This window comes from Chelonoidis abingdonii, chromosome 18 (assembly GCF_003597395.2).
Source record: "Chelonoidis abingdonii isolate Lonesome George chromosome 18, CheloAbing_2.0, whole genome shotgun sequence".
In the NCBI taxonomy this organism is placed as follows: Eukaryota; Metazoa; Chordata; order Testudines; family Testudinidae; genus Chelonoidis; species Chelonoidis abingdonii.
This window is the reverse complement of record NC_133786.1, coordinates 17066983-17082392: the sequence shown is the minus strand read 5'-3', so window position 1 is coordinate 17082392 and position 15410 is coordinate 17066983. Positions and strand designations below refer to the sequence as shown.

Genomic DNA, 15410 nt, shown 5'->3' with positions numbered 1-15410 from the left:
GTGCACAGAAATAGACTTTATTCTGAGGTTTCATCAGAAGCACGTATAGTCGCATCATTACTAAGTTACTTGGACTCTCTAGCCTTAATGCTAACCCTTTATGCATATGCTGTCATTAGTGTCCATGACGCCTTTCTGCTATATTTTCTAGACATTCGTTGGTACCTCCCTTTCTCACCTCTAGTTCAATAGCATTCTTTTTAGTCATTAACTGTATGCCTACATCTCTTACATTTTCCCATCATTAAGTTTAATTCAACACATCTTACCAATCAAAAAGTTGAAAGTTTTTTCCAGTCTGTGCTTGCTTTTATGTCATCAACAAGTGAAACCACTTATCTGTCCTTTTGTCCATAGTGTTTGTATAGTTTGAAAGAGATGAGAAATCAGAAGTGACACAAAGGGACTTGAATTTGGATTTCTCTTTTGTGTAGATATCCTCTCAAGTTCTGTTTTATGTACTTTTTACTGCTTAGCTCCTGCTCTAATTTTCCTTAGGATTCCTTCTGCTTATTTTGTGACCTGACAGAACCTGCATCATTTATGATGAAAATTAGAAATTTAGAATGCAAGGGTTTTATTTGAACTATGTTCCCCAGCATTCTCTAAAACTTGAACCCAGATATCGCTACATGCATCTGATATGTTGGTTCCTGTCAGTTAAAGAAAGAGGGGGTTTTGTGCAGCTGACTTGTAAATAATTACTAGACTGAGAGAGAGGAGATTGCATGAAGGATTTTTCTTCAGTTTCTGGACTTCACCTACTGCAGTTTATGAAACTAAGCATGTCAAGGTTCCTTCCAGACTCTGAACTCTGGGGTACAGATGTGAGGACTCGCATGAAAGACCCCCTAAGCTTATTTTTACCAGCTTAGGTTAAAAACTTTCCCAAGTCACAAATTCCACCTTGTCTGGAACAGCATGCTGCCACCACCCAGTGATTTAGACAAAGAATCAGGGAAAGGACCACCTGGAATCCTATTCCCCCCAAGCTATTCCCCCAGGCCCTGCACCCCCCCTTCCTAGGGAAGGCTTGAGAATAATATCCTCACTAATTGGTACAGATGAACGCAGATCCAAACCTTTGGATCTTAAGAACAATGAAAAATTAATCGGGTTCTTAAAAGAAGAATTTTAATTAAAGAAAAGGTAAAAGAATTACCTCTGTAAAATCAGAATGGTAAATACTTTACAGAATAACAAAAGACTCAAAAACACAGAGGATTTCCCTCTAGGCAAAACTTTAAAGTTAAAAAACAGGGATAAATCTCCCTCTTAGCACAGGGAAAATTCACAAGCTAAACCAAAAGGTTATCTAATGCATTTCTTTGCTATTACTTACTTTTTTTTTTTTTTTTTTTGCAAGACTAGATGCTTTGTTCAGATATGACTTAGGAAGATGTATTTTCCCTAGCCTGTTTCCTTGTTCACTCCGGGAGAGACAGACAAAAAACCTTCCCCCACAGATTTGAAAGTATCTTCTCCCCTTATCGGTCCTTTTGGTCAGGTGCCACCCTTTACAGGTAAAAAAGGAATTAACTCTTTACAGGGTAAAGAGCGATTTTAGGATACCCTTAGCTGTATGTTTATGACAAAGCGTATATCTGATCATCAGAAGACAAATTGCTGCTGATCTATATATTTCTTAAATGTTTTAAAGATAATTGCTTTGTGAGAACAGTCTTTCAATATTCATGCTTTGAGAGAGTGGGAGTCAATCTTGTAACATTTTATGCAGTCACTCCAATGCCAAGAAGTTAAGTGCTAATTTCATTTTCTCTGATCTGAGCACTTGGCTGTGCTTTAATACAATGGGCTGTTCTTTTGTTATCTGCAAAATACTCTCTGTTTAAATTACATTGAAGAGTTCTGGTATCAATATGTTGTCACAGTGTAATCTGGACTCTGGTTTACTGTGGGCCTTCTCTTTTATTGCAGATTCAAATGGAGGAGCTTCTCCAAAGCATATGGAGAGCATTGTTTAGTAGCAGGCTAACTGGGTTTGTGAGTTCAGACTTGGTAAATGTCCACCATGGAAATAAAGCTGATCCCCTGAGGCTAAGCATGCTGAGTATTAAAGAATGAAGGGAGTAGTAAACAAGGTGTTTGATATTCCATACCGTTTTTCCCTAGACTTGATATGCATAATTGGATCCTGGGTAAATTACAGGAATAAAAAAAAAAGTATCCAGTGTAAAAGAGCTCATTTACATATAAGTATATTCTCCATAGCAAAGTAAACGATGTGCAAGAAGGGATAGTTGTCCACCAGCTAAATAAAAGAAAATTCAACAAAAAATGTTGCAGTTTGAAATACGTTTCCTGATTGGGAGTAGGTTATCACTCTGGCTTGTGGCATTTTTAACAAACAAAAATTTACTGGAAGAAGGCTTGGCTTCAAAAATGCAAAAGTACATCCAGAAGGTCTATGTACAGTACAGCCAATTCCTCATGCAATACAAGCTTAGCATTACAATTAAGTCACCTTGCGTCTTTGAGAAGTGTATGTACTTCATCTAAAATAGCCATGCTGCGTGCAGATGAAAGAGTTAATTGTTAAAGTATTTTGTGGTTTATTTCTATTTTTTTATTGTAGAGCTTTATAGTTTCAATATTTCCATGGCAAATAAAGCTGTTATCATCTGTGGCATATTTTGAACATAGTAGCTTCTAGGGGTTCAGGACCTTTCATGGAGTAGAGCACGTATAACAGCACAAAGGTAATAATTGTCATTTGTTACCTGAAGAATAGAGTTGTGACCATAGCTGCCAGTCCTCAGAGATAGATATTCTCACCTTGAGAGCATCAACCCACAGTTTTGGCATCACTGGAAGGAATCTATCCTTGTTTGGAATTTGAGCTCCAGCTCTTTTTGATCTCTTGCATAACCAAGCTGAAGGAAATCATTGTTTCTTACTGTGGCAGGTTTTGTATCTCATCACCCCTTTGATTCGGGTGTTGGAGGGAGGTTAACCCTGCCCCCTGCGTCTACATAGGTCTTACTATCTCCCCAGTAGTGAGGGCTGTATGGCCCAATGGCCGGAGTCCCTCAAATCCACCTCTCCAGGTGGGGGAGCGCAGCCCAGTGGCCGGAGTCCCTATAGTGCTCTCCTAAACCAGCGGGGCCCAATGACCAGAGTTCCTCTACACTCTCTTCGCCCAGTGGCATAGTGTGGCCCAATGGCTGGAGTCTCTATAGTGCACTTCTAAGGCAGCGTGGTCTAATGGCCAGAGTCCTTCTACACTCTCTTCGCCCGGCGGAATAGCGCAGCCTAGCGGCTGGAGTTTGTTTACCACCTTTGGGGCAAGAGAGAAGGGTTGGTGAACTGTGTCATCCCCCAAAAGGTGGGGGGTTAGAGACCTTCGGTAGGGGGAGCCCAGGCCCACCCGCCTTCACCAGGCTCCGACTGATGGCCCTGTCAGTGACGGCGTGATCCGCCACGGGTCAGCAGGGAATCCTACCGCAACACGCTGCCCTCAGTGGTGAGAGATAGCATTCCCTTCCCTTCCCTGGGTCACTTCCTACCAGTCCTCCAAACATAGCAGTCCTTGTGGCATCAGGGTCTCGAGGTTCCTCAGCACCTGATGCTCCCTGGGGTTCCCACAGCTGCCAGTCTCTGGGCCTGCTTCCTGGCTCCTCAGATCCCTCTTGTAAGGCTTGCAACTGCTCCTGGGCTGGAGCTTCTGCTGTGCATCCTCCTTCCTCAGCTGCCAGCCCTGACTGAGCGATCCTACAGGCTTTTATGCTTGACTCCCGGCTGGGGCAAGCCCAGCAGAGCCACAAGGGCGTGGCTTCCTCTGCCAGCAAGGAAAGGGTTAACTCTCTGTCCCAGTGCAAGACCAGTCTGCCCCATCACACTTACCAAGAAAAAAAATGTACTGATGACTTCAAAACAAAGAGTAAAGTTATGTAATTCTTTAGTTAGCTATCTGTTGCAGATTTCTCTTTTATAGAACTGGAGCTACTGCGATATCACTACATGGTCTCTTGCTTACCAGTCATAAGCACATGTGTACCATGCATGGATAGACTGATACTTTGCAAGGCTCATGAATGATGGAGTAAGTATAATTCTGACGTAAATGGAGTTGCCCAGTGGGATTAATTTCAGATCAATTAGATTACAATTGAAAATATTCGTAGATGAACACTCATGCAGATTAGAACAATAGAGAATGTGTTTCAAGTGTTGTGTTCAGGCATTAAAATAAACTTGTTAACCATTCATAGTTAGTTGATGTTTACTGAATGTTTTTATTGTGTTTGCTTGTTAGTACAGAACATTCTGATTTGACTTGATATATCCATTATATTTTATTTATTGACTTCCTTTTAGTCCTGGAAAGGATAAAATACAAAAGACTTTGGTAATATTATTTTTATTAGTTGAGCAATTTCTATATACACTTCTGCTGCACATCTGATAGCATTATTGTGTTTAGTGGCTGCCTAATTGCCTGTGCAGGTTTTCCTGGTTGGAAATTATCAAGTCTCTGTTGTGCAAGTGAACTGTCCTACATGAGTGGGGCAGTCACTAAATTGTTTATGATATACCTCACTTTTCCATTCTACACCCCCAAATATCCAGTCCAGTTTATTTCACTACATTTAAAAATTGTCCGTTTTTTCCCCATGTTCCCTTATTCACAGGTTTTTAATGTTGCTAAGTATCATTCAGTTGGAAAGAATATTGGCCTGCTAGAGGGAAAAATATGTTGCATTCTTAGTACATGAAATCTATAGACAATTTAAGATTGAGAAAGGTAAATTTAATTTTTAGACTTTTAAGCAAATACTTTTCTGTTCCCTTCTTTATTCATCTCAGTCAACTACCTTGACTGTTTTCTATGGCTGGCTGTGATAACAAGGACTATGTCAGTGCTAGGGGGCTTGGCCACCCTTGCTTTCATGCACATTGATGTGATGAAGTTTATGTTGATAAAGACTTACTATGATCTCCTTACAACTTCAGCTTGGAGCTGCTGAAGGCTCCCATCCTTGAAGGCAGTGATTTAATGTAACTTAGTTGTGTAGTTTGAGATTAAATTTACATACATTACTGGTCTTTTTTTTTTTTTTTTAACAAACTACCCAATCTATAGGTACTTTAATTGCCTCTCAAGCGATTCTTAAAAACTATTGCTTTATCATAAAACAGTACAATCATTGCTGTATTTTCCTCAAAAATATGCAAATTGCTGCTGAGTAAATAGCAACTGTTAGTTTGTTGGAGAATATGCCCAATGGAAGTATCACTGACTGTGTAAAGCTTCCCCAAATTCCAGAGATTGAGTGAAAGCTGTAGGTTAACAGTGGAGAATGCCTGATACTATAGGGCTTTCTTATGTATGTATGTTATGAATATGGACACTTTCTACCACAAGTGATTTCCTTTCAACAACTTTAACAAGAACAGGCAGTATTTTGTGTTCCAATTGTCCTAACAATAATTCAGCACTTTTTTCAGTTCTGGTATCAGAGTAGTCCGGTCACATTTTTTTAAATCACTCACTGGGCTTATTCGTTCACCTCCATCCCAACAACAGCAGAAAATGGTGATGCTCAATATTTTTTGCTGGAGATATTTGAATCTTTAGGATTGTTGGCGCTGCAGATAGCTTTTTTTTTTTTTTTTTTGACTAGCAAGAATTCCCATTGGTTTTTCCCTTTCTACTTTTGGTTGAAGGGTGGAGGAAGACTTTTTAACTGTGTGTTTCCAGAATCTGTCTTATATATTTATAATACACTATAGCAGTAAGCTCTTCCATTTCCCTTCTTGTTCCTACTCCTTTAGTATATTTTAATATAACAGTACTATAAATTGTCTGTATAGCAAACGCAATCAAATTTGAATGAACTAAAAATTGGGCTTCAGATTTTCATACCACTTCAAGACGAAATCCCAGGATCACTGTATTCTTGGAAGTGCTTCGCATTTTCAGTGAATTGGTTTGCCTCCTTAGCACCAAGATCTGCGTATGGGCTCCAGGAAATGTCTTGCATGCATTAATAGGTCCTGATATTTTACTCCCTGCAGCTTTTTTTTATCGGCTGCGCTGTCCATTCATTTCTCCATTTCACTCTCTTGTGTAGCTCTGATACTCTTTTGGTTCCCAGGGAATTAAGAGGTAGACATCATGCCATCAACTGCACATCTCACAACACCTCCACCACTTGTTTTTTGGGGGCCAGTCTGTGCCACGGTGCTTGGCTCCTTACTGTGATGTAAGGCTGAGATGAAGACGTGGCCCCCCAGAGTCAATCTCCTTTTGTTCCCTTCCCTCTTTCCCCCACTTTCGCATATGTTTTTGTATATCTGCCAACCAGGGGTTCATTCTCAAATATTTCATTCTGGGCGGGTGGGATAAGGTAGCAGGTGTTTGGCTTCTAGGAGCAAGAGAGTTTGTCTGCTCCTTCTTTGCCCAGTTCTTTCCTTGGAGTCACATTTTTACATCTAGATGAAATTATCCATCAGCTGCTTATAGAGCAGCCTTGCCAATGCATACAGCAGAAGGGGCGGTCTTTGTTTTTAGAAAAGCAACTGCCCCTTCTCCACTCTAACCACCCACAGAGCTCTCCCAGTTATTCTAGTCTAATTTAGTGGTGTTCATTAGAGTTAAATGGCATTTCATTATTTTTCTTCCCCAGGATCCCCCTTTCAAATGTTGTCCAATGACCAACTGTATATGTGTGGAGCAATGAAATTATTGCCCAGGTAACTATAGTTATGAATGGTCTATGGCATAGACACTAAGCCAATAATAATACCCTCTTCATACTCAAGAAGGAATAGTTTTCTTCAGCATGGGGGTCCACCAAAGCTTGTTCTTGATAGATTCTACATGAATCCTGCTGACATAATTTAAAAACTTGGCAATACAGTATTTAATCTGTGTCTTTCTTTGCTTTTTAAGGTGATGGACAGAACTTGGTTACTGAAGATGTGACGGTAGTGGAGGGAGAAGTTGCCACCATCAGTTGTCGAGTCAAAAACAGTGATGACTCAGTGATTCAGCTACTGAATCCCAACAGACAAACGATTTATTTCAAAGACTTCAGGCGTAAGTTTCCATCCCTGTGTTATTTGGTAGCAACTGACCCCCACCCTCCTAGCATTCTGGATAAAAATATTGCTAAAGCCTCTTTTTTAATTTAATGTTAGGCACTTAAAGTTTAGTTGATTCTTCAGAGCGTAGATGACAGGCAATCATAATCTTTATCCCTAATGGAAACCTTGATGCTCCCTTTTAAAAGTCAGACTGTTTTACTTTGCAGTAGGAATTGATTGTAGTATTTCAGAGTGAATTGCAACTAAGCACCAAATATTTAGCTGACACAAACAAATTGAGTACAGTAATGTAGGAGAGTACAATGTTCTGAGAAGTAATATGTTTGGTCGGAAGATGGACATGTTCAAGATAATCTGTCTCCTTTTAAAGCCAAAACTAAATCTGTCGCCATGGTGCCCAGTGCAGGAGGATGGCTTTATTTCCTGTTTAGATAACACTGTGAGGATAACAACTGAAATGAGACTATTTAAATTATTCAGTCTAATGGCTGCTGTTGGATTTGGATGGGATGGAACAGGACTACTTGTGCTCTCTGCATATACGCAACACAGGGGGTCTCTTCTCCAAAATTGCTTACAATCTAAGTAACTAATTGGGTGAGACGAACTCAGCGGAGATTGTGATTTACTGGTATTGCAATAGCATCTAAGGACCCAGATCAAAGATCAGGGTCCCCATTTTGCTAGGTATTACACACCCTGTCCCAAAATTGACACTCGAGAGAGACCATCAGTAAAATATTTGTCAGTGCTGTCAAAATTCCCAAAGGGATTTTAGCAGTAATTACTTGTGTAAGGAAACCTAAATCTTAAATTCTTTGCTGTGATTCTTATCTCTGCTTCATGCCGGTACTAATCCACTCATGGTATCAATCCTGCACTCCGCTTTAAGCCACAAAATAACCCCCTGAATTGTTTTTATGGCAGCTTTCTTACCCAAAACATGGCTGCATCTTCTGAAAAACAAAAGCTAGACACATCAGTAGTTTGTATGGAGAATTTGTATTGATTAGTGTTATTGATCTGAGCACATGAGTATTGTTAAAACTCAAATTGAAATGCAAGGAGCTGGAATAATGTGGAACAAGTAGGAGTTTTGTTTAGGCACCATTACTACTCTTTCAGGCTTCTGGCTTTGCCATGTTTCTGTGGGAGGAAATGTACTATCTGTCTTGTTCATCACAATCACTAATGATCTGTTTGTTCCACAGCTTTGAAGGACAGCAGGTTTCAGTTAGTGAATTTCTCTAACAGTGAACTCAGAGTGTCGTTGACAAATGTCTCAGTTTCTGATGAAGGAAGATACTTCTGCCAGCTCTACACTGATCCCCCACAGGAAATTTATACCACTATGACTGTGCTTGGTAAGTGCTAAGCACTAAACTCTAACTCTAAAGTTACATGGAGGGTCCAAGAATGAAGGGGAGGGGAAAGGGAATCAGCACATGTATTTTTGGAAACTATTTTGTAGCAATTACAGCCACCAAAAGTTGCTAAAACTGAATCAATTCTTAAAACTTGCCTTATAGAGCCACACCCACTCTGAGATTTCACTAAAAATCAACATCTTTTTTAATCCCAAGGAGCTCTTACACTAACGACCAGCTGCCTTTATGGATCTGTTGAGTCTGGGACTCGAAACGGCAATCTCAAGATTTTGAAGGTGACTAACAAAGAACAACCTACATTTTCTAGTTAGCCATTTGCCATATCAAACGTCATAGCTGTTAGCCACTAGTTGTGTTAGCTAAGTGAGGAAGAGACTGGCTGTGTGCCTCTACCCAATAGAATTTCTTTGTAATCACTCTCCATACTCCTCTTTCTAAGTAATATCCTGTCTGTAGTAGAGAAGCCAGATATTTGTTTTTTTCTGCAGCATTTCCATTTCGTGAGATAAGTACAGGTTTAGGAGCCAGATGCCCCTGAATTCTAAGTCTGGCTCTGCCTGTCACTGACTCACTTAAATTCCCTTGGTCAGTGTCTCCATTTGGAAGGGTGGGACAATACCTGCCTTGCTGAGGCTGCATAAGGATGAATCGCTGCATCGGCTGAGTGTAAACATGAATTCCTAATGTGACGTTTTGGAGTAAGTCTGACACTGTTACTGACTTGGAGTGAATGTCTCCCTACCCCACGGTTTGGGAAATGGCAAACACAAGGGGAAAGCAGTCAGTTGGCTTTAGTAATCCTGCAAACTATGCTCACAAACTTTCCTAGACCCCATCCCTTTCATCTTTAGGGTAGTGGAGTATATCTGTGTGTGTCACACTTCAGCAGGAGGGTGGGGATCATGTTCATAGAATCTTTTCATTCAATGAGGAAAAAAAGGGAAGGAATAAGATTTAACTATTTGTCTAAAATTAGGGGTATATTAATTATGGTTCCTCTCAGTGGCCATATTGGGACCCTTGGTCTGCCTACCAAGAAAAATTCTTATTAGCTCCTAACCTTTCTTGTTGGGACCACTGGGATAGGCAGGCCCATATTTCATTTGTTCCTCGTCTACTGCTTCAGCTGCAGGAGGAAACCTTTGAGGAGTGAAAGGCCAAAACAGACAAGGAGGGTACTCTTCAAACTGTCATCGCGCCTTTCCCACACTGAAGCTGTTATGCCCCCTCCACCTTCTCTGGCTTCAAACAGTTTCATGAGCTAACATAACATGTTGCGGATTCATTGCATGTTCCCCTAGAGGAGGTTTGAGAGTCACAGCACAAGCACTTGGACATTTGGCAAATGCCACTTTCTGCTCAAGTGGCCTTACCCATAAATGAGGCCCTCCTGGATCCTGCCAAGACCATCTGGCAGACCCCAGCAACGATATTGCCCGTGTGCAAACATTCTGATAAGAAGTATTCTTTCCCAGCCAAGAACTGTGAATATTTATTTTTGAATCCTTTGCCTAATTCCCTGGCTGTTGAAGTGGTGAACATGGCAGACAGCACCATTCGTCTGCAACCCCAGAGTTTAGAATTGCAAATTACCAAGCTCTTATGGCTAAATAGGCACACCAGTTATTCCAAATTCACCACATTTATTAAACACCTTCCAGCAGAACATCACGAGCAGTTCCACGCTGCCGTAGCTGAAGGTCAGCTAGTGACTAGAACATCTTTACAGGTCTCCTTAGCTGCAGCTGACACTGCAGCTTGCTCCATCTCAATGGGAGTCACAGTACATTGGGCATTCTGGCTCCAGTTTTGTGGTTACCTAGAGAGTTTCAAAGTATTATTGAGGACCGCCCCTTTGATGGATTGAAACTATTCTTACTGAGACCACAGGTGAATCATCGATCACTTCGGCTCCCAAAAAAAGAATGAAGGGTGGAGACCAGTTCTAGATCTGACTCCTGAATAACTTTCTGACAATACAAAAATGTAGAATGGTGATTTTTGCAGCTGTAATTCCACCAATGGATCCAGGGGGGTTGGTTTTCAGCCCTCAACTTTCAGGACCTTCTACTTTCATGCCACAGTTTGTCCTTTTCACAAGAGATTATTTTGGGTTCTGGTCAGTCAAAATCACATCCAGTACTGGATACTTTTAGTCAGCCTTTTCTCTGCTCCAAAAGTATTCTTGAAAGTTTTGGCAGTGGTCACCAACTACCTTTTGTTTATTGGAGACTATGGGTTTTTGCATGCCTTGACGATTGGTTGCTCAAGGGCCAGACTTGCAACAAGGTTTCTCTTTGCCGTAAACTCATCACTGTCTGTGTCCCACAGGGTTCAGTCTCTAGCTCAACATCAAAAAGGCCACTGTGACCTCAGTACAAAGGAGAGAACCAATTCATTTAGTTAGTCTCGCAGGCAGTTGAATTGCTGACCTGTTCAGGGGAACCACCATCTCCATTCAGAGTCTATCCAGGTGGATATCTGAATGCATTATTCATTGTTGTTAATTTGCCGATACACGAGCTCCTCCCAAGGTGTTAGCCTATTCCACTAGATTTCTGTCAGTGTCTATGATGGTGTTTAAACATGTTCCCATTGTTGGGATCTGCAAGGCTGCAATTTGGACTTCAACACGTACCTTTTTCAAACTCGATGTGATGGATATTCTTCCAGATAAGATGCTGCCCTGGGGAATGCAGTCTTATCTTCGGTATTGGACTCTACTTTGAAACTCCCTCCTCATGATGAAGATATTGCTCGGAAGTCACCTGAGGTGGAGCACCCATAGGGATGCTAGTTAAAGGAGTCCAGTAATTGGAATTCTTCGAGAGGGGTCCCCCTATGGGTGCTTCACTACTTCCCCTACTTCCCTTCTGCTTTGGCGTTTCCTCTGTGCGACTTTGATGTGGAGAAGGAACTGAAGGTGGTTCACTCACGCAGTCCTACATATCATTAGTATGGAGGACAAGGATATATAGGGCAAAACAAGCATTGCTACCAAAAATCTCAGATCAAAGGCTCCGTGTCCAGTTGAAGTGTGGGGACAGTGGCATAAACTGGCATCTGGTCTGCCAGCATCTCAATAATAAATGAAGAATAAAGTCTTGTTCGCTGTCTGTGGTGGTCTTTAAGGAAAGTACTGTGTATGTTACACAGTTGTTAAACCTCTTAATGTGCTTCAAGATGTTTATGCCAATGCATGTTCGTTAGTTGCTTGATGTTTAAGCAAAAACTTAAAGCACAATTATAATGCAAAATGTGGGATTTCTGTGAACTTTTGTCTGGGCTGATTTAATAGCCACTATTTTATGTATTAGTTTGTATGTATAAAGAACTTGAAATCTTTCATCAAATCTGGGATTCCATTTGCCTTTTGGTTTATTTTGATGGGAGATGCATTGGCAATTGGAGGCAGTTGCATTTTATTCTGGTCGCAGGCTTGGTGGCTTTTTTTAAAGAACCTAAATGTGTTTGATCTTTGCTGGTCATCTTCCACATCTTGAGCCAGAGGCTTGAAACTGAAGAGCAGATGAAATTTTTTTTTTACCTTTAGGGAGCTAAAACTATAGGTAGTTATGGTACCTTTAAATGTAATCCTTTTTCTGTTTCCCGTCTCATGACTGACTGTAAAATCTATATGAACGCAAGCTGTATTCTTTGTGTGGTATCACACCCATGTAGCTTGAAAGAGACCAGACAATTTACAGGGGAGCTTGCTTAGCTGGGAGGGACTACAGAAAATGAGAATTTAATAAGCAATAGTTGATGAAGCTCAAAGCTGGGCTGAAGACATTTAACACAACTATTAGGAACCTGTGTGTTAAGGGACAATAGTACAGATAATAATTTGATTAAATTAAGAGATCTGATAAGTCTGGGTGCGTAGTTTACCCAAAAAGAATCCAGCTGTCAGGTTTAAAACAAATAAAAGGAAGTTCTTCTTCACACAGCACACAGTCAACCTGTGGAACTCCTTGCCTGAGGAGGTTGTGAAGGCTAGGACTATAACAGGGTTTAAAAGAGAACTAGATAAATTCATGGAGGTTAAGTCTATTAATGGCTATTAGCCAGGATGGGTAAGGAATGGTGTCCCTAGCCTCTGTTTGTCGGAGGATGAAGATGGATGGCAAGAGAGAGATTACTTGATTATTACCTGTTAGGTTCACTCCCTCCGGGGCACCTGGCATTGGCCACTGTTGGCAGACAGGCTACTGGGCTGGATGGACCTTTGGTCTGACCCAGTGTGGCCGTTCTTATGTAACATTGAGTAATTTGTGCATGAGTTCTTGGGTATACACCAGTTAAAGATAAAAATGTACTGACCATGTTCTGATTTATATTTTTGATTTTAGTCCCACCACGCAATTTGGTGATTGATATCCAGAAAGACATTGCCACTGAAGGAGAGGAGATTGAGTTGAACTGCACTGCCATGGCCAGCAGACCAGCCACGACAATCAGATGGTTCAAAGGGAACAAGGAGCTAACGGGTAGATTTGTCTTCTAAATGAGCACTGTGTTATAGATAACTGAAGATTTTATACCTTCTAAATAGAATATTGTGGTGACAGAGAAGAGAAACACTTGGGTTTTATTTTGTTTTGTTTTTTTTTAAATAGCTCAAGCTGTTTCAGACGCCATGTCAGTGGCAAAATGTATGGGCAGACTTAAATGACAAACGCATCTTAACAATAAGGGACTTTATACCTGTTTTGTCCTTTAGTTACCTGCCAGAATTGAGTTCAGAGTTCTGGATTTGCTCTTCAGCTGCTGATGTCCGCAGTGATCCCTTAACATGTGCGGGGAAGGTAGCTCTTTGCCCTGATTTCGGGGTCAGTGTGATGGCATCAGCTGGGGTGTAAAAGCATTTCAGTGCACTTTTATATCGAGCTCAGTTCTTCATGTGGGATTGTGTAGGTGTTCATATAAAAATGAGTTTCTTCTACTCTGTAAAGTCTAGTGCTCGTGAAATTTGTAGAGATAAGTCACAACATGGATTGCATATGATGTGCTGTTTAAGTCTGCGTGCACATGGCATCGCCTCTGGTTTTGTCCCATTTGAGATAATAACAGATCCTTACAGAAGTCAGATACAGCTCTGCAAATCTAACCCCCTGCAAGGACAGGATAAAGTCCTCCTGACAGAGGACGTAAATCCCTTCCCTTCCCTCGCTTAGCACAATGACACATACTGAACTTATGCTGAATGGCAAAGCTGCTGCCACATGTAGCATCCCATAGAATCAACTGCTTTCTGGCACCTGTTGTCATCTGAACGATGCATGGATCTTCAAATGGCCTCCTCCTTGGTTTCTTTTGCTTTCTGTAGAGCTCCAGGACAACAGCATTTGACCACTTGTGCTTGACCTGTCCAACTCCTTTATTAAGCTTTCTCGCTTCAGCAATTGAATTCCAACAGTCCTGTATCTTTGAAGACTGCCGAGCAAGTAGTCACTTCTTGAAATACCAAATCACCCTGCTGATTCTTTGGCACAGTGGGGTTTTCAAAAACAGAAATGGGGAAACTGAAATAGCTTTCTTTGTTCTTGATTTTATATGGACTCAAATAGAGAGAGAACCAGGATCCTCTTTGTTTATGCAGTCTTTCCTCTAAACATAACAGGTTGTTGTTTTTAACAGCTGTCAATGTGTTTTACCTATGTATTATCCACAGGAGCTGTTTTGTGGGCTTGAAGGGAAGGTTTCATTTATAGGTTTCCCTCTTACTCATTTTATCTCCATGATTTGAACCATAAAAAGTGCAGCTGATAAGCTCATTTAAAAGAGGCAGTAGTTTCTGGTCAGCAAGTATGTACTGAGTTCATGGAAAACCTCGTTAGTTTTTGTCACTTAACCACGAGCCGCCTCTTTCCTGTCGTGTGTGTGTTCTGGAAGTCCTTCACTCCAACCCACTGCTATGATATTTTCAATGGCTCTTCAACAGTGCCACTGTTTAAATATTTAAATTACTGTTTTTAATTATGTTAATCCATTTACTCTCTTTCCCTCCTAATAGCTGATGATGGGTTTTCATCTCCATAGCATCTGAATTCCAGGATGCTTTCCAAAAAAACGCCCAAGCTCTTAAATCAGTGGCACTGTAAGCATCCTGGCATTTTTAATCCTTATGACAGTGCACTGTGTATTTTAAGTTTTAATGACTTTGGTAGGAGAGAGAGCATTACCCACGTGTACTCCTCCTTGCCCTTAGCAGTCAATGCTATAGAGATGAAAGTTGGAAATTTAAGGGCACATTCTTCCCAGCACCTCTTCTGTCTACCATGGTGACGCCAGCGAGATGATGACAATGTGATGTTGTCATGAATATGCTCTCCTGTGATTACTCTGTGCTCTCTCCCTCATCTGTCTGGCAGGCAAATCTGAAGTGGAGCAATGGTCTGATATGTTCACTGTGACTAGTCAGCTTTTGCTGACCGTGGGGCGCGAGGACGATGGGGTCCCTGTCATCTGTCTGGTAGATCACCCCGCTGTCAAAGACTTACAGACCCAGCGCTATCTAGAAGTAATATGTGAGTACCAGAGCTTTCTATTCTTCTAACATAGAATGTTTCTCATTTAAACAGAAGTTCAGAACCATTAATTAGGTAATTAGGTTTTATTACAGTGTAGATAGGGTTTATAAATGTAGAAATAAAAGTATTGAGTATTGTTTAATGGCTTAAACAATGACTTCTCCTTGCAGTTTTGCTGTGATGCCAAATTCCTAGCTTTATTCTCTCCACATAGAACAACTTGCTTTACCTAGATATAGCACCTTGAAGGGTTAATAACTAGGCCTTGTAATTATGTCACAGCAGATTAATTTTAATTTTAAGTCCTAACTTTTTTAACAATGCATGTATTTCTTTAAAAGTTAGCATCACTGCCGAGCTCCATTTAAAGTAACTTACTGCGGTTCTCCATTGGTAAATGAACTGAGAGAGACATGCT

At 40.9% G+C, this 15410-nt stretch overlaps 1 protein-coding gene across 4 annotated transcripts in view; it reads left to right on the top strand.

Annotated features, from left to right (window-relative positions):
• CADM1 (cell adhesion molecule 1) overlaps nt 1-15410 on the top strand; it is a 294651-nt gene that overhangs the window by 213304 nt on the left and 65937 nt on the right. For all 4 annotated transcript variants that reach the window (XM_075073458.1, XM_032796110.2, XM_032796113.1 and 1 more), the window contains exons 2-5: nt 6917-7063; nt 8283-8435; nt 12812-12949; nt 14834-14989. In XM_075073458.1, coding sequence (XP_074929559.1) covers nt 6917-7063; nt 8283-8435; nt 12812-12949; nt 14834-14989 — 594 coding nt within the window. The remainder of the gene's footprint in view (nt 1-6916; nt 7064-8282; nt 8436-12811; nt 12950-14833; nt 14990-15410) is intronic.